We start from the raw sequence: 22,728 nt of genomic DNA on the forward strand, positions 1-22,728 counted from the left end.
ATCTCAATCCAACTTGCTTGTGCAATGTAAACGTGAACTGGTCTTTTTAAGATCTATTCAAATAAAGATTGACCCAATTTCGTTGCCAGTGGGTCAGACTCTTTCAATAGGACACATACACAGACAAAGTAACAAACATTTACACATTTACAAACAAAGTAGTAATCATTTACACATACACAGACAAGGTAATACATATTTATACATACACAGACAAAGTAATAAATATTTACACATACACAGACAAAGTAATAAACACACATTTACACATTCATAAATTAATAAACATTTACACATTCACAAAGTAACAAACATTTACTACGGAATTGGAATTTGATGCCACTGTCATACAAGTGAGAGGTTAATACCAGGTTCAATCCACCATTTTCTGCATGAAAAAATGCCTGTACCAAGTCAGGAATATGAAAGTTGTTATCCATTCATACGATGTGTTTGAGCTTTTGATTTTGCCATTTGATTAGGACTTATATCTAGAGGGTTGGTTAAAAACAAAACTTTACGACAAAAAAAATTTTGCGGACGCCATCACAAATTGGTTGACTGTTGTGGAATATCTGTTATACAGATGAAATCAGATATGTTCCTTATGTCGTAAATACAATCCTATTCCCTTTTCACAAACATGACCTACTGAATTGGACTATTTGCAAGCTTTGTAATAACATGAGCAACACGACTGGTGCCACATGTGGAGCAGCACCTGAAATCACCCATAGTTTTTAGTGGGGTTTGTGTTGTAATTGTGCCCCTATTTGTGACATTTTGTTCACGCATCTTTGTCTTTGATAAGGGACTTTCCGTTTTGAATTTTCCTCAGAGTTCAGTATTTTTGTGATTTTACTTTTTACAAATTCACAAAATTATAAACATTTACATATTCACAAAGTAACAAAATATCAACACATTCACAGACAAAGTTATACACATTCACACATGCCAAGAAAAATCCTTTCAATAGGTGTGTTTCAAATTAATATGTAAAATATCAGCTGACAGTATTTATCTCTTCTAAATGTTGTCTTGTAAGTTTATACCTAAACTCTGTATAATGTTGATATATATATTCTACATGACTAATTACTTCTATCTTTAAGAAATGACAAGGGTTTGTAATACACAAATTATTGACAGTTAGAAGTTAAAATAGCAACCCAGGTAAAATGGTTTAGCAGAAGGTGAATGGCTTACATGAGTTTACAAGACCTTTAAAACTGCTCCGTGATGAACTCTTTTTCATACCAGTAAATGGTTCTGAAATAAAATGGCAATTGCATGTGTAGCTAGGATTGGGACGGGATAATTCTGTAGTGCTGGAGAGACATTTTATAATTCTAGCATAAGTTCTTGTTTTGTAAATCGCAAGGAATAAAATTAATCTCTAAGGGAAGTATTTGATATATAAAGATGAAGAGGAGCACATTTTTGTGTGCAAGCAAATATCAACCAGTAAATGTTTTTTTAGGGTCTGAGAAACAATGAAAGTTGTAACATATCAAATTATGCCTCATACTAGGCAGATATTTCAAAATGAATTCACATTTACTATGCTACAAAATAATACAGAATGTTAATAAGTAATGTCTTATGTTAGAAATGAGGTATGATAAAATGACATGTTAACAAACTCAAATAGAAAAATATTCTGAACATTTCATTTACTGTTATCATGGTCACTGTATACTTGCAAATTATGTGAAAGGATAAGAAATAGGAAATCACAAGAAAACATCATTTAAACAAATATATATTATCTCTAATTTCTATATCAAGCTGCTGATCAACTAACATTTCCTTGACAAATAATGATAACCAGAATTTCAATGGTCTTTCTAAAACTAAGATGATCCATACTTTTGTAAAAACTAAACATGTGAATAATACTGTTCAGCCAATTTAAACAAACTTTCCTCCTTTTGACAACATTAATTTCACACAACATCAAGTAAAGTAAAAAAAACTGTGATGTTTTCTGGTGAGGGGGAATGTGAAGGAAATAATTACCAGATTGCCCAGTAACAATATTCCACCCACCAGAAGTTTCAGCAGCCACAACAGGTGCCCCTTTATCTTTCTTCTTCTCATCCTCTAAATGCTGAGCAGCAACTGCAGTAAACTGACTTTCAAACTGGGCAACTAAGGCAGAAAAGGCAACTACTAATTCCTGAAACACAAAGTAAACTGACTATTGACTAATACAAAAGGTAATTGCTCATTCCTGCAAAAAGAACTGCAACGTTTATTTCAAAGTAGGATTGTGCAAAAAAATTGTGATAGGATATTTCACATAACATTTTGCATAAAGAAAATGGTCTTTTGAAACAGTACTGCTCATACTTTTACATAGTTCAAAAGAAAACCTATGTTGTGTGGTGTTTGTTTTAGGTTGGGTGAAGGTTGGCATCTATTTAAAACCGACCGTGCAAGTGCTGTATAGCCAGTCAAGGTCATTAAAAGCTTCCATTTGTTGTCCTATTAAAATATTTAAACCCACTGCATTTGTTTGCACCTACCCTTAGTCAGGAACTATAATTTCAGTGGTGGTCCTTTGTTTATGTGGTGCCTAAGTGTTTCTTGTTTAGATTAGATCATTGGTTTTCCTGTTTGAATGGTTTCAGACTAGTCATTTTGGGGCCATTTATAGCTTGCTGTTTGGTGTGAGCCAAGGCTTGTTGTTTAAGACCATACTTTGATCTATAATGGTTTACTATTACAAATTGTGACTTGGATGGGGAGTTTTCTCATTGGCACTCATACCACATCTTCTTATATCTACTAACAAACCTTTCTAACTAAAGGACTTCCATCTTGAGCTATATTAGAGAAAGTCATTCCAACACTGAGATCTATGTTGTTAGCATGATCTGTTCTTTCTGTGTTACAGGCAATAAATGTCCCCAAGGCAAACACTGCTGCTGCTCGTACCTGTAAAATAGTATAGGTCATATTTAACTTGTAGGACAAATCATATTATATTGTAGGTCACATTTATCTTGTAGGCCAAATCATATTATATTGTAGGTCACATTTAACTTGTAGGCCAAATCATATTATATTGTAGGTCACATTTATCTTGTAGGACAAATCATATTATATTGTAGGTCACATTTATCTTGTAGGCCAAATCATATTATATTGTAGGTCACATTTAACTTGTAGGCCAAATCATATTATATTGTAGGTCACATTTATCTTGTAGGACAAATCATATTATATTGTAGGTCACATTTATCTTGTAGGACAAATCATATTATATTGTAGGTCACATTTATCTTGTAGGCCAAATCATATTATATTGTAGGTCATATTTAACTCGTAGGCCAAATCATATTATATTGTAGGTCATATTTAACTTGTAGGCCAAATCATATTATATTGTAGGTCATATTTAACTTGTAGGCCAAATCATATTATATTGTAGGTCATATTTAACTCGTAGGCCAAATCATATTATATTGTAGGTCACATTTATCTTGAAGGCCCTTACCTGGTAACAAAAATAAACATGTCAAGCGGCAAAATTTATCACCAGAGATTACAAGTGAAGAGAGGATGGATAATGCTCGCCAAACTGGAACTACAACAAGATCTCCAGACAAGGAGGAACAAGGCATTGAAGCCAAAGTTAGTATTTATGTAAAAAGTAGTTGAGGGGCTGATTCACGCTATTGAACCAGACGAATTTCTCTAAAAAGCATGTTCAAAGCAAGGCTTCCAAAACGGTCATATATTCCGGTCATGACCGAAACTTTCATGAAAAGTCCGGCTGCTCTCAGCCTCAAACGGTCATATAGAATTGGTTTGCCACTTTTTGTTATTCAAGGCATTTTTCATAAAACGGTCATTTCAATTTTGACCAACTATCGATCATTAAAAATGTCCGTTTGGGGCTTTGGACATGTCCGCTTGGGCATACTATTTCACAAAGATATTTCGGTCATAATTGGGTTTATTACAACAGATGCAGCAAATTTAAGATTATTTGAAGTGTCTCAGTTAGTCTAATTCTCGGGATACATAAATGTACGGCTTGGTCTTTAGCTTGTGTACATCAATAAAAAGTAGAAAAAACACGTTTTCTTTTATTTAAATAACAACAAGCTGTCAAACAATTATCCCTTCAATAAGTTATATTGAAGCCATAAATCATTCACTGATTACAGGTTTGTTACCTTTGATGAGGTGTCCTTAGCTTGTCTTTATCAATAGAACTAATGATGCATAACAATGTACATACAGGTGATCAGGTAACGAGGTCAAATATGTAAGCGTGTACGGAACAACATCCTATTTAATTACGCTTTATAGATATTATTTTAAATGAGCATTCAGTTTAACAAAGTTTCCTGATATTTAAAAGTTATTCTTCAAATAAGTATATTTATAAATGAATAATTATGATATCAGATATATATTATTTATTTGACACTGTACATCGTGTTAAATACTGGGGTACTATGAAGGGGAAAATTAATTGAAATATATCGTAAAAACACCAAGAAAAGCTTCGCTTGTGTATACCAAGCTGACTTGTCCAATGAATAAGAGGGGCGTTCTCTATTCTTGTTTTCATATTAAAAAAATGTTTTTACAATTAAAATCATAAAGAATAATATCCAATCATGACAATCTCTGACTCTTATAAAGACTTCGTCTGAAATAGAACTTTATAAATCTGCCATCATGGGCAAACATAAACGTGACGATTCCGATCAAAATTCGAAATCTGCTTAAAATGCTAGAAGCTTTAGTCAAAAATGGTTACAACTGTTTTTATGGTTAAGATTTGACAGTATGCTAAATGCCATGTTTTGTGACATTTGTCAAAAACATAAACTGAAAAATAACTTTGTAAAGCCTGGTTCGACAAACTTTCGAAAGTCAGCCGTTGTAGAACATGCTAATAGCAATGACCACGTTCAAGCTCTTAAATTAGAGACAGCTTCAAAAAGTAATCCAATCGTATCAGTATTTGAGAAAGTTCATGAAAAGACTGACAACGCTATGTGCACCTTGTTCCGTAATGCTTACTTTATTGCTAAAGAAAACTTACCAATGGACAAATTTCAGTCATTAAATGATTTAAATAAATCTAATGGTGCCGTGATCACTTCTAAATTATACCAAGAGAACAATGCCTGTTCCGAATTTATTCAGATAATATCCGATAGTATAGAGCAAGAGGTGATGTCCGATGTAAAGTTAAGTCCCGCCAGGGGAATTATGATCGACGAGTCAACTGATCTGGCTTCGCAAAAACATTTAATCTTGTACTTATCATACCTCAAAGCTGGTGAACTGAAAATTAGTTATACAAAACTTTTGAACTTGTCTTCTGGTACCGCCGTGTCAATTACTGCACATATAATTGCCTATTTGAAGTCATTTGGTGTAGACTTGTCTAAAATATTCGGCATGGGGTCTGACGGTGCGTCGGTTATGATAGGAAAGCATGGAGGTGTATCTCAGCTTTTAAAAGACACTTCTCCAAACTTAGTAGAGGTTCATTGCGTAGCTCACCGCCTAGCATTAGCCTGTGTCGACACGGCAAAAGAAATTCCGGACATTAAATTTTTAGAAAGCATTGTAAGCACTGTATATTCGTACTACAAACGTTCACCCACAAACCTTGCTGAACTACGATCATGGCAACTCATAATAGATGATCCGTTGTTAAATCCGCTTGACATTCACAAAGTCCGCTGGCTTTCTATGGGAAATGCTTTAGACAATCTCCGCCGTTCTGTTGTTTCCATAGTAAACATGTTAGGCGACCAGACTGACACCGACATCGTGGCTAATTCTCTACACAACAGTATGACAACATACAAGTTCTTTTTCATGCTCTACTTTTTATCCGACCTGTTTGGTAAAATAAATCAGCTCAGCAAATCACTCCAGAAACGAGACTTGTCTTATGCCACCGTGAAAAACTAGTTGACTCTTTTCTTATGGCAATAGAGGCCGAGTACTTAACTGAACTTCCTTCATTTGGACCATTATGTACCGAATTTCTAAAATCAACAGAACAATCTGACACCTTCAAAACTATCACCTTTCAACGTAACCACCGTGACATTCATCTTAAGAAAAGAGCCGTGCAATGTGCCCAATTGATTCATGATAACATTCGCGACCGATTTCCAGACAACAAAATTTTTGAAGCATTCTCTGTGTTTGAACCGTCGAACTTTCCGAGTAGTGTTGCCGACCTTCCTCGCTACGGTGAACAACAGTTAGAGTGTCTCGGGGACCATTATAATTTAATCAACCAAGAAGAACTACAAGTAGAATGGGGCATACTTAAGTATTTGATCTTCAATAACTACAAGGGACTTTCGTTTGCCGATCTGTTAACCGCCATCATTTCAAGAAAAGACCAGTTCCCTAATGCAATTTCTCTAATGGAAATTTCACGTATTTTGCCGGTTTCAAGTGTCGAATGCGAAAGGGGTTTTTCAAGGCAGAACATTATTAAGACAAAGCTAAGGTGTAGTCTGGGTATTGATTCTTTAGATCAACTTATGAGAATAAGCTTAGTAGGTGTAGATGTTAAAGACTTCGACCCTGTTCCTGCAATCCGCAAATGGCAATCCGTTCGTAACCGCCATGTGTATCAGAACAATGCATTCAGCAAGCTGATGAATGTTAGATCTTAAATTAGACTAAATGAACTGTAATCTTGTGCTATGATCTGTGCTTCTTTTCAATGAACTCATTGTAATATTTATTGCTTGTGTTTGTCAACATTGTGCTATTATTGTTGTTATATGCTTACATAACATATCATGTTGTTATTCATTAAATTATCTACCAACTGAGTATGTTTTTATTTATTCCTTATTTTCTAAATCGGGTTTGAAAATTGTACAACGAAAAATGTTATCACTGTTCAGTACAAGGTTTAAAACAATATCCTTCATTGGGCCTCCTTAATGTTATCTATAAATGCCGCATCAGTTGTAAATGTCACGTGGTCAGGTAATCAATACACAAAAGGAAAAGTATCACGTGTATCAAGTTGTACCACAATTAAAGCCAGTTGTCATCAACAGTTTAAAATACTATGACCTTAATTAACAAGTTAACAAGTGTAGAGTACTCACAGAGAGAAGATAGATTATTTAAACACAAACAAAAACGAAAACATGAGAAAAGTCAGGTACTGAAGCTGACTGATTGAGTGATTCAATGATGGCTCCCGATACACAGAAAAATGACACAATACCGAGGATAATATTTTATTTATTTTTAGAATGAAGACAACAAAACAGTTATAAATAATTTTATTGCATATAACACTTCTAATTACTTAGACACATATATCTTATGCATCCTCTCAGTTACATTTTTAAAAGTATCCAGCTGATCATTGACCGTCAAAAATATTTCTTTGTAAAATGTCCGGCTGTCGTCAGGAAATTTTGGAAGCCTTGGTTCAAAGAGAACCATATCTGCCGTGAAATTCAAAAAATACCACACAAGAATTATTGTGAAAAAGCAAGTAAAGAATAACTCTAATTGTGAGTGTATTGACATTCCACCAAGTTGAAGTAAAACTCCGTACAATATTCAAACTTTGTAAGACAGTGATCGCTTCCAATCAGCTAGACAACACTTTTGTGCAAGCATCAAACGTAGAGAGCTTCAAATCTGTTCTCCCGCCCCGCCAATAAACAAACCGTTGTATTAAAGCCAGCATCGATATCGACAATTTATTCACATGTCATACAGATACAGTCTGTTACAGACTCTACTGTTGCATTGTAAACAAAGATTGAGTCGGATTTCCAGTACACCGATCTGTCGTATAACCAGTATAAAGTGGACCAACACGGACACAATATATTTTCTTATAAAAAAAGCAGTTGTTTGTAAAACGAAAAGACTATCAAGTTTTCCCTGATTAATTATATATCTTTAATGTTTTAACAATGTTTTAGTTTTACTTCACATAATCAATAAAGGTATAAAAATAGATTTATGAGTATCTTAACAACATTGGTTGGTACACTTCGATCTTTTTGGTAATAAGAAGGACCGGAGGTATGTTAACTGGTTCCCGGTTGCTTACTACACAAAAAAGATAATACAGCAGATTCCAGTTTGTATGTAAAATAGTAAATACGAAACCAAGCGAGGTAGACGGAGAAAAGTAATGGAAAGTAAATACAAACCAAGTGCGGTAGGCAGAGAAATGTAATGGAAGTTCAGGTCAATAGTATCGGAACAAGACGCTGAAGCGTCATTTTCCAAAAACCACAGCACAAAAGTTTCTGAAGTAATAAAAAGTAATTCCTCTTTAACGGAATGACCTTGTTTTTATAATGTGTGTACAATCCTACCTCTGGGGCATCATCTTCCAGTAGTTTATACAACTTCTCATGAGCTATATCTCTAACTCCACACCATCTAGCATTGTCAAACTGGGTCCACACCTGGAAAAATAGCAATTGTGGTCAAAATGTTTACATACCATGATTCACATTTGTACAAGTCATTGATTTTCTTACCAAGACAATTATAACAATGTATGCTATAAATTGATCATTTTAAAAAATAGATTAAAACTTCTCTACAATAGATAAAAATGACTTCATAAAAAGAGTAAATTGTAAAGAGAACAAGACAAGAATTTACCTTGCAAAGACTGAGAGCTAGCCACTGACAACATAATCTTACTGCAGCTGACTGAGAGCTAGCCACTGACAACATAATCTTACTGCAGCTGACTGAGAGCTAGCCACTGACAACATAATCTTACTGCAGCTGACTGAGAGCTAGCCACTGACAACATAATCTTACTACAGCTGACTGAGAGCTAGCCACTGACAACATAATCTTACTACAGCTGACTGAGAGCTAGCCACTGACAACATAATCTAACTACAACTGACTGAGAGCTAGCCACTGACAACATAATCTAACTACAACTGACTGAGAGCTAGCCACTGACAACATAATCTAACTACAGCTGATTGAGAGCTAGCCACTGACAACATAATCTAACTACAACTGACTGAGAGCTAGCCACTGACAACATAATCTAACTACAGCTGATTGAGAGCTAGCCACTGACAACATAATCTAACTACAACTGACTGAGAGCTAGCCACTGACAACATAATCTTACTGCAACTGACTGAGAGCTAGTCACTGACAACATAATCTTACTGCAGCTGACTGAGAGCTAGTCAGTGACAACATAATATAACTACAGCTGACTGAGAGCTAGCCACTGACAACATAATCTTACTGCAGCTGACTGAGAGCTAGCCACACTACAGCTGACTGAGAGCTAGCCACACTACAGCTGACTGAGAGCTAGCCACTGACAACATAATCTTACTGCAGCTGACTGAGAGCTAGCCACTGACAACATAATCTTACTGCAGCTGACTGAGAGCTAGCCACTGACAACATAATCTTACTACAGCTGACTGATAACTTTCATTGGAAAGGCAGAAAGCTGACAAGTGACTAATTAGACCTTACCATTCTTAAACATAACGTTGACAACAGCTGACTCAAAACTTACCTTGAATTGACCTTTTTTTGCAAAGTTCAAACATAGGAATGTGTGGTATATTTTCAAGATTTAAATGCTTTGAACTTCTAAAGAGTTCAAACTTATACTAAAATTCTGTACTTCCCCTCACTTTACTAGAGAATTCAAGACTTGAGACTGCCATTCATTAGTATTTATACTGGTAAAATTTAGAAGTTGTGTCACTATTTAGCTATGAGACATTACATGAAAATGATATCTGGGAACCAATAGGTATAAACAAAACATAATATATCTGTGAATTTTAACTTTCTATTGAAATGAAGCATGGTTTGTGATTCAGCCTTATTTACACATTGCGACCTACAAGCAACTATTAAGACTGTAACATGCTAAAACATAGGGTGCAGGAGTTTCTTGCTACATTCATTGGTGGCCTTCGGCTGTTGTCTGCTCTATGGTCGGGTTGTTGTCGCTTTGAAACAAAAAGGTTACAGCTGCTGTGTTAAAACTTACCTTTCCAAGACACAGAGCTAACCACTGACGTAATGAGGAATTCAGATCACATAGTTGTTCTAAAGAAAGAGCTATCAAATTTCCTTGTAGAGCTGCTTCCTATAATAGAATAAATAACATGAATAAGTTAGGTCACAAGGTATCTCAGGTGGTAAATATAGTCTGGCAAACTTAATCATTGTCTCAGGTTGTAAATATAGTCTGGCAAACTTAATCATTGTCTCAGGTTGTAAATATAGTCTGGCAAACTCAATTATTGTCTCAGGAGGTAAATATAGTCTGGCAAACTTAATCATTGTCTCAGGTGGTAAATATAGTCTGGCAAACTTAATCATTGTCTCAGGTGGTAAATATAGTCTGGCAAACTTAATCATTGTCTCAGGTGGTAAATATAGTCTGGCAAACTTAATCATTGTCCTTTGTGCATTGTTGTGGGTGTGGTTCATAGGTGTTTCTCGTTTAATTATTGTTATATGAAGATTAGACTGTTGGTCTTCCTGTATGAACTGTTTTACACAAGCCATTTATAGCTTGTTGTTTGGTGTGAGCAAAGGCTCAGTGTTGAAGGCTGTACTTGACCTATAACTGGTGGTTGCCACTCATACCACATTTTCATTTCTTACAGTATTATTGAGAGTTTCAACGTAGGTTGACTTCCTAACTAAATTATTATAAATCAAAATGAAATTAATTTTTTGACCTTGACATTGCAAACTAGCACATCAAGCCTCATCAGTAATTATTCTACAGCAAAGTGTTTTGATCTTTAGATATCAGTTTTAATTTTGAAATATTGATTTCTCATTGATCTTTAGCCTACATATCACTTCCTATATACAAGGTGATAGGACGTGTTGCTGGAATAGGTCACCTTTACAAGCTTGAAAATATGTGAAAAGGTCGGGGAAACTATCAGAAATATATGATTAGGTCAATAAAGTCTCCATAACTTCTTTTCGAAAATGTAACATTTTTACCTACGCAATATATGAAAAGGTATACATTTTCCAAATCTAAATTATATGAAAAGGGTGGGTTAACAGAACCCCAGCAGCCCCCCTAGCAACTAAGTATTGAAATGGCCACACTGAGATAACATCCTGACACCATTCTTTTAATATTCAATACACAATCCAGGTAAGGGCAAAAACAATATAGAGTTTATTTAAAGTTCTGAGTTGACTTTGACAGTCAAGACAAGTTTTCTATATAAATCTATCTGACTATTTACATACCTGCCCTTGTCTGTATTCATTTACTATCATAGATAAAACAAAAGCTGCCATAGTTCTATGTTCTGCCTGTAAAAAATATAATATATCATGAAAACTTTACAAAAATATTAATTTGCTGGAACTTAGGCTGTTCCTGATACTATATTGTTGTTGTTTTTTCAGCATTCAACTTCTTCAGTAGGAAAGGAGCCAGGAATTCTATTTCTGGGGCAGTTTTTAGTATGCACTATTTTTCACACTTGTTATGTTACACAAAAATAGCCAACATGAATGAACAACATTAATTCACTATTTTTCTATATTATAGTCATTGTGATAAGTTATTGGAAAATTCTAAAAATTTCTAAAACCACATTTGCAGGGGTTGAATTTAAGCTTTTTTGTGTACTTGCTAGCCAGACCATTGGACTGGAAAATCTAATGGTCCTGCAAAAATGACATTCATTTGACAAACACTAATATAAATGATAGATGCCAGTGGCAGATCCTGAATTTTACATAAGTGGGGGCCCACTGACTGCCTAAGAGGGGACCCGTTCTGGTCATGCTTCAGTGATTTCCTATATAATCGACCAATTTTTTCCCAGAAAAAGGGTGGTCGCTGGCCCCCTGCCACCCTTATAATCTGCCCCTGGATGCTTACTTTTATTTTTATTCTTTCTTTAACATATGTTAGACAAGAAAAAGAGATGATCTTGATCCTGATTTTGTTAAAGGCTTTGATAATCTCAATGATTTTCTTTATCAAAATCAGGATCAAGGACAGAAAAATTTCAACATTGTCTTCCACATTATCACAACAACCATAGTATATATGCCTAACTGGGTCGTCTGGAACACTGTCCAGAAATTCATTACATTGAGACCAACTATATAATTTAACCATTTGCAATCTTTTCACCAAGAATTTTTATATTTACATTTCTTTTTGTCAATTTCATAAATTTTATTCTGATCTTTTTTGAATGTCACTTATTTCATTTTTTTTTTTGGTCTGGCGGTTTCACTCCTTCCAAAAATTTCCACATTTTGTGTTGTTGTGAAGGAGTCTCAACCTAGATTAAATTAACTTTATCAATTGAAATACTTAGTACCCCCCAGTACCTTGTAATTGATTTTGCAGGTAATTATTTTTTTTAAACCAAACCGAGATGACGATGCAATCAGTGATTTTAATCGACAAATTTCTACTAGTTCGCTGGACCACCAGCTGACAAAATCTACAGGTCTATAGCTAATTCTACTGGCCTGGGACCATCAGGCCTGCACTAATTTCCACCCCTTATTTTTTCATAAAATTTAATATTGGTTGATGAGTCATTCTGGTATAAAATCTGATGAAACACTCAAAGACAAAAATCTCGAGAAAAAATTCGATTATGACGTCCTTATTATGCTGGGAAAACAAAGCCGTGCTCTACTTAGCACAAAATATGCGTGATAAATGTGTACAAACTTACTGTTTCATTCTTACTATTTTCATTGTGATGATCATGCATCTTAGCTACATATGGACCATAATTTGGTATTCGGCCTTTGGTTTCTTTTTGTATCCTTTTTTATAAGTTCTAAAACTTTAACTTTTATTCTGTGGGTTGTGTTGATGTTAGAATAGTATTTATGGAACAATTGAGTTTTTCAAGAAAAAATTAATACATTTTGATTCACCGTTTACGTGACAGGAAACCAAACAGGAAACCAATCTTTATTTTCTTTATTTTGCACAATATATTTCAAAAGACATTTATATATAAATAAACACCATTACTAGTGTTACTTGCTTCATGTTAATATTTAAAATCTATTTTCAATGTTAAATTAAGGACTTTTTTAAACGCGACAGGAAACCATAAGAAACCGAAAGCATTTTTTCAGTTTTATTTTATTGCAAAATCTGCTTAAAATAATCTGAACAGTATACTTTTTCTTAAAATCCATCTTAAACGTAACAGTGTTATAAAACTCCTAAATATGTGCTTGTTTTGAAAACAATTAGTACAATTTATTCAGAAATTTCCATATTTTCTTCATTGATACAGGATACCATAATCGTTGTATCTTGATGTTTTAGCCAAAAAAATGTATTTATATTTGGTTTTGAAATTCCAGTTATATACAATTTATTCCAAATCATTGGCAATGTAAAATTCTTTAAATCCAGTAAAGAAAAAAACTTTTAACTCGTAATTAAAAATTAAAATCTTTAAAATAGGCACCATGTGATATTTGTGACCTGTACACCATCTACATGGTTTCCACATTTTAACCTACTTTAGTGGGCTAAAATCAATAAAGTACTTCCTTTCAAGTCATGCATGGTAAAAGTTTACTTCTCCTTTGACAAGTTTATTGCGTTTCTGAAAAGTGATTGCAGAACATGAATAAAAAAAAATAATTAAAAATTGTGACAAAGATCATGAAGATACCAACTTTGTACAGTCCAAGTGTAACGGTATATTAACATGTATTTATTATTAAATTATCTTTATTCACCTAAAATATCCAGTAATATTTACTGCTGAAGCAAAATCAATCCAACGAGCATCGGCACAATGATAAAAGACGTAATGTTGATTGAATTTTCCAAGGACCCTTTACATCGTTATCCGGATTTATTTTCACACAAGATCGTATGTAACATTATGCACATAGGAAAAATAATAGAACCCCAGCGCAAACTCTTTGAAAATTGTATTTTCCTTTTTTAAACAAGATTGATTGATTGTTGGTTGCTTTACGCCGCATTAGCACAAAAAGGCTATATCGCGGCGAGTTTTAAACAAGACGAAACAAGTCTACAGATTATGTTTGCTAACATCCCGTTGGAAACAAAAACAATGTTTAGACCTAGTATATCATATATCCGGCCGTAAGGGTGTGATCACATGTTAGTCACATGTTTCACGTATGACTGGAAATGATTAGAACTTAATGACAAACACAATTTTAATAAAAAAAAAAGGAAATAACTGGACTTCTGTTTCATGTGAAATGTAACGCACAACGATAACGTCATTTTCTAACTAAATTATTACGAAGAACAAAACTAGAATGTATTAAAATCATCTCTGATTTACCTGTTTGAACATCTCGCTAGAGTTCATATTTGCATATTGTTATAAAGAATTCTATTACAACAAAGCAGATTACATCATCTAAAATTTGCATTACGAAATCGGAAACCAAAGCAACGCTAGTGTTCTTACATCTGCTACAGAAATACTTATAGTTCTCGGCATTTTCTTCTGGTTATTCTTATTGGTCAATGTTCTTTATCATTTGAAAGCAAAAGTTACGAATTTGCCAGTGACAATTATCTATAAATCAATCAGCGTTATGCACTTTGGAAGCGAAAAGTAACGCGAGAAACGACACAAAAATACGGTCGTATAATCTTTGAAATTTGTTAATTTCAATTTTTTTTCTAGGGAAGAGTAGCATACACTTGTATGTTGATAAAAATAAAGGCATCTTTAGATGTAGTTACAACTTTTCTTACAGTAATACACATTTTTATCACTTTTCTATCGTTATAGGAAACGAGCCCAATAGCAGATTATGGTCCATATATAAACTTTAATTATATAGTGTTTAGGCCAAATAAAAAAGTATGTGTGGTTCCAGTTACATCTGAAAAAAAGTTAGGGTAGGTAGGTAGGGATTTTTTTTTAATTTTATGGTTTTTTTTTACATTGAGTCTATGGGAGCAACATTCTGACTTTAACAGTGCTTAATGAATCAAAGCCTTAAAGGCTGTAAAAGCAATTGCTGCCATGTTAATGTTTGGGGACTTTTATTTTTCATCCACATATATACAAGAATTAAACCTGACATGAGTGTTGTCTAGTTAAAAGTAAGAAGGTTTTAACTTTATATAAATAAAAGACTTTAGCAGAAAGTCATTTTTAATATGTTTTATATTTCACAAGGAGACAACACGTTTACCAGGCTAAAGTTGGGGTCAAATATACATGTGCTGAAACATATAACTCAAAAAGAAATCATCATGGATTATCCCCTGGTAGTGTTTGTAACTTCCTTGGCAATAATTTCCTTTATTGATTTAATTTTAACAATTTTCATTATTAATTTATATTTAACCATTAACACAAATGATTAAGTTAAAACATTTCAACTTTCCAGACGCAAATGTTAAAAAACGGGAAAGAAATAAAATATCTTACAAGACATAAACATGTAAGGCCGTAGTTTTTTTATTTTTAGTTTTACGAACCCTCCTACCCTAATTTTTGCCAAATAGGAAAAAAAATAAAATTAAAAATGTTGATTTTTATTTTTTTTTTCTCCTCCGACCCAGTGTTTTTCATGCAAAAAAAAATTAATTTTAGTTCATAACTGCATGAAAGAATCTAAATTTATGCTCTTGGTGATTTAGTAAGTTGTTGCACATTGATTTTCAATTCAAACCTTGTCAAGAAAAAAAAAATAGTTGTTACACTAGTAGAAAATCTCCTGGTGAAATAAAAAAAAAAATTTGATATTGACGGTTGGTATTAAAAAAAAAAATCAGCAGCAGCAGTTTTTTTTTTTTCGTCCTCCTACCCTATCCTGGTTTTGTTAAAAAATTTCGTAAAACTAAAAATATAATAACTATGGCCTAAAGAATAAATGTATATTTCAGCTTAATAAAAATATTTTCATAATGTTACTTTGTCATCATTTTTAAAACTAAGTTCCAAACATTATTGCTCAGTTGATATGTGTCCTTCTGATGCGGTACGAGCACAGGCACTTGTTTCTATCCATAGGAAGGTCGACTATCCATATAAATAGGATAGAAACAAGTGCATGTGGGTACGAGATAACTACAATTCTCATGCAATCCCGAAAAGGGGGGTCATCACAGACAAACATGACATTAAATCGTTATCACTGAACTAGTATATATATTGTATAGGGGCCAGCTGAAGGACGCCTCCGGGTGCGGGAATTTTTCGCTGCATTGAAGACCTGTTGGTGATCTTAATTCTGCTGTTGTATGTTTTTCTATGGTCGGGTTGTTGTCTCTTTGACAAATTCCCCATTTCCATTCTCAATTTTATTATACGAACAAGAACAAACAGCTCTACGTTGCTTTGATATTTATCAATTTTTAGGAAACATTGCGAAAAATGATCTTCAATATTTCGAAAACATGTGAAATAAAATTGCTAACACGGTGGACCGTCGAGTGTCAACAAACGTAGTAGACTTGTTCACTGAAAAGACGAGGATAATGGTTTCATCTGACATTTGTTATGCAAACCCAGTTTTGATCATAATATTTAAAAAGACGTACTTTTTTTCAATCTATGTATTAATAAACTAGAACATTCCAAATTGTAAATATCTCTTCAGGCATCTACTACGTTTGGACGGGTCCATTTCATTAGTAAGGTGATCGATAAATATTACGGAGTTTTGACAGAAAAGGAAAACGACTTATTGTTATGTGTTTTCAACAAGGGTTTCGTTCCGCTAAATTATTTGCGCAAATAAAGTTTGTCTATTTTTAGATTACAGGTAATAATTTGACACTACGCATTAACCTGTGTAGTGATTTTGATTTTACGATAAATGTATGAATGAACGATAATTTTATGAATGAACAAGAGCACCTGACCTCTTAAAGAAACACAAATTAAACATAAAAAACCGTATTTATTAGGAGATAATTCAGTTAAATTTTCAATAATAAATCAACAACTGAAATGAATCCATATTTTGTTGAAACATCGTACGAACGGCGGAAAACGGAATCGCATTTATAAAAATGTACTTTTTTTCACTCGGACTTCTATGTTATTTGATAGTCAAACGGTTGACCCTTTAAATACAAAAATACATCTACAAGAACATATTCTGAAACTTCTTAAATCCACTAACTCTTTTTTAAAGTTTCAAGCTATGTATTGCATTAGAAAACATACATAGGTGTTAAAGAATGACTGACCAGGAGCCTGTTTAACAAAATACTATGGCTTGATCTGGGCGGAGTCTCTGATCTGGGTCACAAAGATGGCCATACGCGACGGCATAAAAGCAATTGCTTTAAAAATGACAATAAAATCTTTAGGGTAGGCTATTTTTAAGTCGAAAAAGTAGGGACGGTAGGGTTACTGGAACCACACATATTTTTATTTGGCCTTATCAAACAACATATACATTTACCCTCCTATTAGTTTTGAAACTTATTAAAAATGAAAATCCAATGAACATACTACACAGGGAATAACAGGAACAGCAACACATTTAAAAGGTATTTTTTATCACTTTGACCTATAAAGTTACTGTGTTTGTCCTATCAGAATCAAAATAATTCCTTCATATTATGCTCTTACACTCAAGTGTAAAATATCATCAAGTATAATTCCTACAGATGTTAAAATGAGCATAGAGCATGACATGAATGAATTATTTCTTAAATAATACATAACTACTTACAGGCATGTATGGATCAGATAAAACAGACAGGAAATATTTATGTCCATTGTCTTTGACTAAATCTGCCTGGCAAGACTGAAAAGTTAAAGTATACTTCAGATAAATCAAGAAATATTTTGATGTCTTTGACTGAAACTAATAATAAGAATCAGATAAATTTGATTGGTGTGTTTTGACTATAAAACAAAGAGATATAGATAATTGCAGTATGCAGTGTTATCCACAGGTATAGCAACAAGATACTATCTGAATAGATTTTATAAAAGGATGTGTCATAAATGTATAAGAAGTGCTATAATTAAGTAAGACAATGCTATTTCAATTCCCATGGTGCTTGTTAAGGTACCTTCAAGATATTGGATATTTTAATAATTTTGATTGCATTTTCTTTCCCCTAATTTTATATAATATTTCAGACTGTGTATATCATCTATCTTAACAAATTGTAATTCCATAAGATTAATTTATGAAATAAAATAGTAATTTATGAAATAAAATATAACTATATAAGTGACAAAAGAATTAAAAAGTATAACTTCAGTTTTGATAGCTTTAGACTCCATGTTATCAACTAAAGTTCTGTCTTGGTTGTGTAACCACGTAACATTATTGTATGCTATCTACAGATAAGGTTTTGGCCCAAATAAACACTAACAATGGCCTAAGTTCTCTTGCAGAGCTCTGTAATAACTTATAAGTAACTTACGCTATCTACAGATAAAGTTTTGGCCCAAATAAACACTAACAATGGCTTAAGTTCTCTTGCAGAGCTCTGTAATAACTTATAAGTAACTTACGCTATCTACAGATAAGGTTTTGGCCCAAATAAACACTAACAATGGCCTAAGTTCTCTTGCAGAGCTCTGTAATAACTTATAAGTAACTTACGCTATCTACAGATAAGGTTTTGGCCCAAATAAACACTAACAATGGCCTAAGCTCTCTGGCAGAGCTCTGTAATAACTTATAAGTAACTTACGCTATCTACAGATAAGGTTTTGGCCCAAATAAACACTAACATTGCCTAAGTTCTCTTGCAGAGCTCTGTAATAACTTATAAGTAACTTACGCTATCTACAGATAAGATTTTGGCCCAAATAAACACTAACAATGGCCTAAGTGTTATAACTTATAAGTAACTTACACTATCTACAGATAAGATTTTGGCCCAAATAAACACTAACAATGGCCTAAGCTCTCTGGCAGAGCTCTGTAATAACTTCAATACATATGGAAATATCCCAACTGACAATGCCTGAAAATATAAATAAATCATCTTATGTATTTTATTTTCTGTAAAACACTTTTATGCAAATGTATTAACAAGATGTCCTGTAAACCCTTGCTTACTTATTATATTCCCCTCAATATTGTTGACTCTATTTTGCAGTTTAAGATACAAATATACCACAAACAGAAATCAGAACATCGAGGGCATGATAAACTTGTGACGAAATATGACGTTATCATATGAAGTTTGAATTTAGAGTACATCATTTGTCATTTTAACTGTTGAGTCTAACTTCTAATTTAAAGATTCCCTTAGGCCTAAAAAAAAAAGATATGTGTTTCCGGTAACATCATTTTGAAAAATAGGGTCGGTAGGTCGGAATTTTTTTCTTTTTTTTTTTTTTTTCTTTTTGACATCGTAAATGAAATCCGGAAAATTATCATGGTTTTTCCAAGTCCGGATCCGTAATTAGTTTCAAAAACCGGAAGTGTGCCATTTGCAATGTTTTTGAAGCACCTGCTGTGCAAATTTCTTGGATTTTAACCTATTTGGAATACCTTTTGACATTAATAAAATGTTTTACTGGCTTTCTATGCAAGTAGAAGCAAGAGAGAAAAAATATTATGTCATCTATCAGAAGCCTGTGTCAAAAACGGGGTCGGTTGATACAATTTTTTTGTTTTTTTTTTGAAGATCCAATAAAAAAGTTAGGGTCGGGGCTAAAAAACAGGGTCGGTGGGGTTACCGGAAACATCGATCTTTTTTTTCTCGGCCTTAGACATTGACACAGTGCTTCATATGTTATTTCATGCTCTTAATTTATAGTTTAAAACATAAAGTAACATTTATCCTTTTTATAAGCCAAGTTAAAGTGCCAATCTTTGATTGATTACGTAATACAAAGCAGACATTTTCTTCCATCCAGAGAAAAAGGGAGATAACTTTTTCAATGTAGACCAATCAAAAATTGATAGTTTGACAATGATTTTCCAAAGGTTACCTTTTCAGTAATGTGTTATGTTTTTAATCATTAATGATTAGAAAGAAGGATTATCACTATTTGGCATATTTTCCTTTCATTTTTTTTGGTTATAATTTTTATGCCCCACCTACGATAGTAGAGGGGCATTATGTTTTCTGGTCTGTGCGTCCGTCCGTTTGTACCTTCGTCCATTCGTTCGTTCGTCCGTCTGTCCCGCTTCAGGTTAAAGTTTTTGGTCAAGGTAGTTTTTGATGAAGTTGAAATCCAATCGACTTCAAACTTAGTATACATGTTCCCTATGATATGATCTTTTTAATTTTAATGCCAAATTAGAGGGTTTACCCAAATTTCACGGTCCACTGAACATGGAAAATGATAGTGCGAGTGGGGCATTCGTGTACTGGGGACACATTCTTGTTATATCATGCTACTGATTTGAGACAGCAAAATATTGCTAGTATTTAGCATTCACATGGGAGACAGAAATTGATATTGTTTAAAGGTAAAAATTTAAATCATGAATATTAACACAATAAAAGCAATTTGTTAATTTGTAGAATGCAAAAATAAAAAGTACTTACCAAGCTAACAGCCCAGGAGCCTAGATCTAGGAACCTGCCCAGTAATTCTAATGCTCTTAGTCTGTGGACTTGACTTAATAATACCTCAAAAGAAAGCACATTAAAAAATGTAGATATAACACAAATACTTGTCTTTATATAGATAAGAATTTGTTTAAGATGATTACAACAATTTTCTACAATTTCTTAACTTTTTTTTTTTTAAATATGGCAAGCATAAAAAAATCATGAATTCAAAAATAAACAACATAAAAACTCTTAAAATAATATGTTTCTAATAAAATTCAAATAAATGGAGAATGTGTCTTAAGGCCACAGAAGCATTGTGTATAAGTTTCATAATATTCGGTTGAGGTAAACTAAAGTTAGAAAATAGAAACGACAATTTTACCATTTGTAAAGGGACATAACTCAAGAACGATAAAAGTGACTCCACAGTGATCTGTGGTAATAAGCATTGTGTATAAGTTTTATAACCTTTGGATGAGGCAACTCAAGTTAGAGAATGGTTGTTGTTTGTTGCTGTATATCGTATTTGTATTTCGTTTATTGCTTTCTTTATGCATAAATCAGGCCATTAGTTTTCTTGTTTGATTTGTTTTACATTTGTCATTTTCTGGCCTTTTACAGCTGATTATGCGGTATGGGGTTTGCTCATTGTTTATATATATGAGAATGAAACACAGGATAAGATTGAGTCAGTATTTTCAGAGAATCCTATAATCAATAAGTAATGGACAAGAACTTGATAAAGAACACATTCTATTAACATGACATCTGGATAGCTTACATACAGAATAGTAGAAAATGTCATATCATTTAGAATACAAAGTCAATAGTCAGGCTAAAGATGACCTTAATATTTCATATAACTACCTGTAGAACAATGGGAAGTTGTTCTGGAGGACTTCTGTGTTCAGAACCATATGATAACCACACTTGGAATGCAGTCAGCTGATCTGTGAAGAAAGGGCTATGTTGAAATGTGGCATTTTCATCTTCTAATAAGGCTGGTAATTGTCTGAGACAGAGGTCTAACGCCAGGTCCCAAGCTTGCCTGAAATAAAATGTGTACATGTAGATATGATCTAATTGTCTGAGAAAGAGATCTAACAGCAGGTCCCAAGCTTGCCTGTAATAAAATGTGTACATGTAGATATGGTCAAATTGTCTGAGACTGAATTCTAATGCCAGGTCTCAAGCTTGCCTGGAATAAAATGTTTACATGTAGATAGGATCCAATTGTCTGAGACAGAGATCTAACAGCAGGTCCTAAGCTTGCCTGAAATAAAATGTGTACATGTAGATATGATCTAATTGTCTGAGAAAGAGATCTAACGCCAGGTCCTAAGCTTGCCTAAAATAAAATGTTTACATGTAGATAGGATCCAATTGTCTGAGACAGAGATCTAACAGCAGGTCCTAAGCTTGCCTGAAATAAAATGTGTACATGTAGATATGATCTTATTGTCTGAGAAAGAGATTTAACACCAGGTCCCAAGCTTGCCTAAAATAAAATATGTACATGGAAATATGATCTTATTGTCTGAAAAAGAGATCTAACGCCAGTTGCCAATCTTGATTGAAATAAAATGTGTACATGGAAATATGATCTAATTCTCTTAGACAGAGATCTAACGCCAGGTGCTAAGCTTCCAAAGCTTGTCTGAAATGAAATGTGTATATGTAAATATGATATAATTGTCTGAGACAGAGATCTAATGCCAGATCCCAAGCTTGTCTGAAATGAAAAGTGTACATGTGAATTTGATATATTTGTCTAGGACAGAGGTCTAACACCAGGTCCCAAGCTAGCCTGAAAAATAATGTGTACATGTAGCTGAGTTCTCATTGTCACATATATACCAACCCCCATAGGTAAAGATAGGTTTATAACATATATTGAACATATACCCACCAGATTGGTGAAGATAACATATAACACATATGTAGCCTCCCACACGGGTAAAGATAGGTAATAATATATGGCAACTAGTTCTGGGAAATAGGCCTGGATTGGGAAAACCTACCACATGGTTTGGGGATATGTCAGAGGTAACTTTGGACTAGAATTTGGTGTAATTGTGTCACTATTGGTATTTAAACTACATGTATCATTAAACCTACCACATGGGGTGCTGGTATGTTCGAAGTAACTTTGGACTAGATTTTGGTGTAATTGGGTGTAGATATGTATAACCTATTTGTAAACC

General features: G+C 33.5%; 1 protein-coding gene across 7 annotated transcripts in view; it reads right to left on the reverse strand.

Annotated features, from left to right (window-relative positions):
- LOC139489452 (regulatory-associated protein of mTOR-like) overlaps positions 1–22,728 on the reverse strand; it is a 70,574-nt gene that overhangs the window by 36,970 nt on the left and 10,876 nt on the right. For 2 of the 7 annotated variants that reach the window (XM_071275776.1, XM_071275777.1), the window contains 10 exons: positions 21,392–21,572; positions 20,516–20,599; positions 18,866–18,976; positions 17,722–17,796; positions 11,278–11,343; positions 10,043–10,141; positions 8,364–8,456; positions 2,803–2,943; positions 2,023–2,182; positions 1,210–1,272 (listed from right to left, as the gene is read on the reverse strand). In XM_071275776.1, coding sequence (XP_071131877.1) covers positions 1,210–1,272; positions 2,023–2,182; positions 2,803–2,943; positions 8,364–8,456; positions 10,043–10,141; positions 11,278–11,343; positions 17,722–17,796; positions 18,866–18,976; positions 20,516–20,599; positions 21,392–21,572 — 1,073 coding nt within the window. The remainder of the gene's footprint in view (positions 1–1,209; positions 1,273–2,022; positions 2,183–2,802; positions 2,944–8,363; positions 8,457–10,042; positions 10,142–11,277; positions 11,344–17,721; positions 17,797–18,865; positions 18,977–20,515; positions 20,600–21,391; positions 21,573–22,728) is intronic. The other 5 variants (XM_071275779.1, XM_071275781.1, XM_071275782.1 and 2 more) reach the window with 3 other exon arrangements.

The sequence above is a fragment of the Mytilus edulis genome, chromosome 9 (assembly GCF_963676685.1).
Source record: "Mytilus edulis chromosome 9, xbMytEdul2.2, whole genome shotgun sequence".
In the NCBI taxonomy this organism is placed as follows: Eukaryota; Metazoa; Mollusca; class Bivalvia; order Mytilida; family Mytilidae; genus Mytilus; species Mytilus edulis.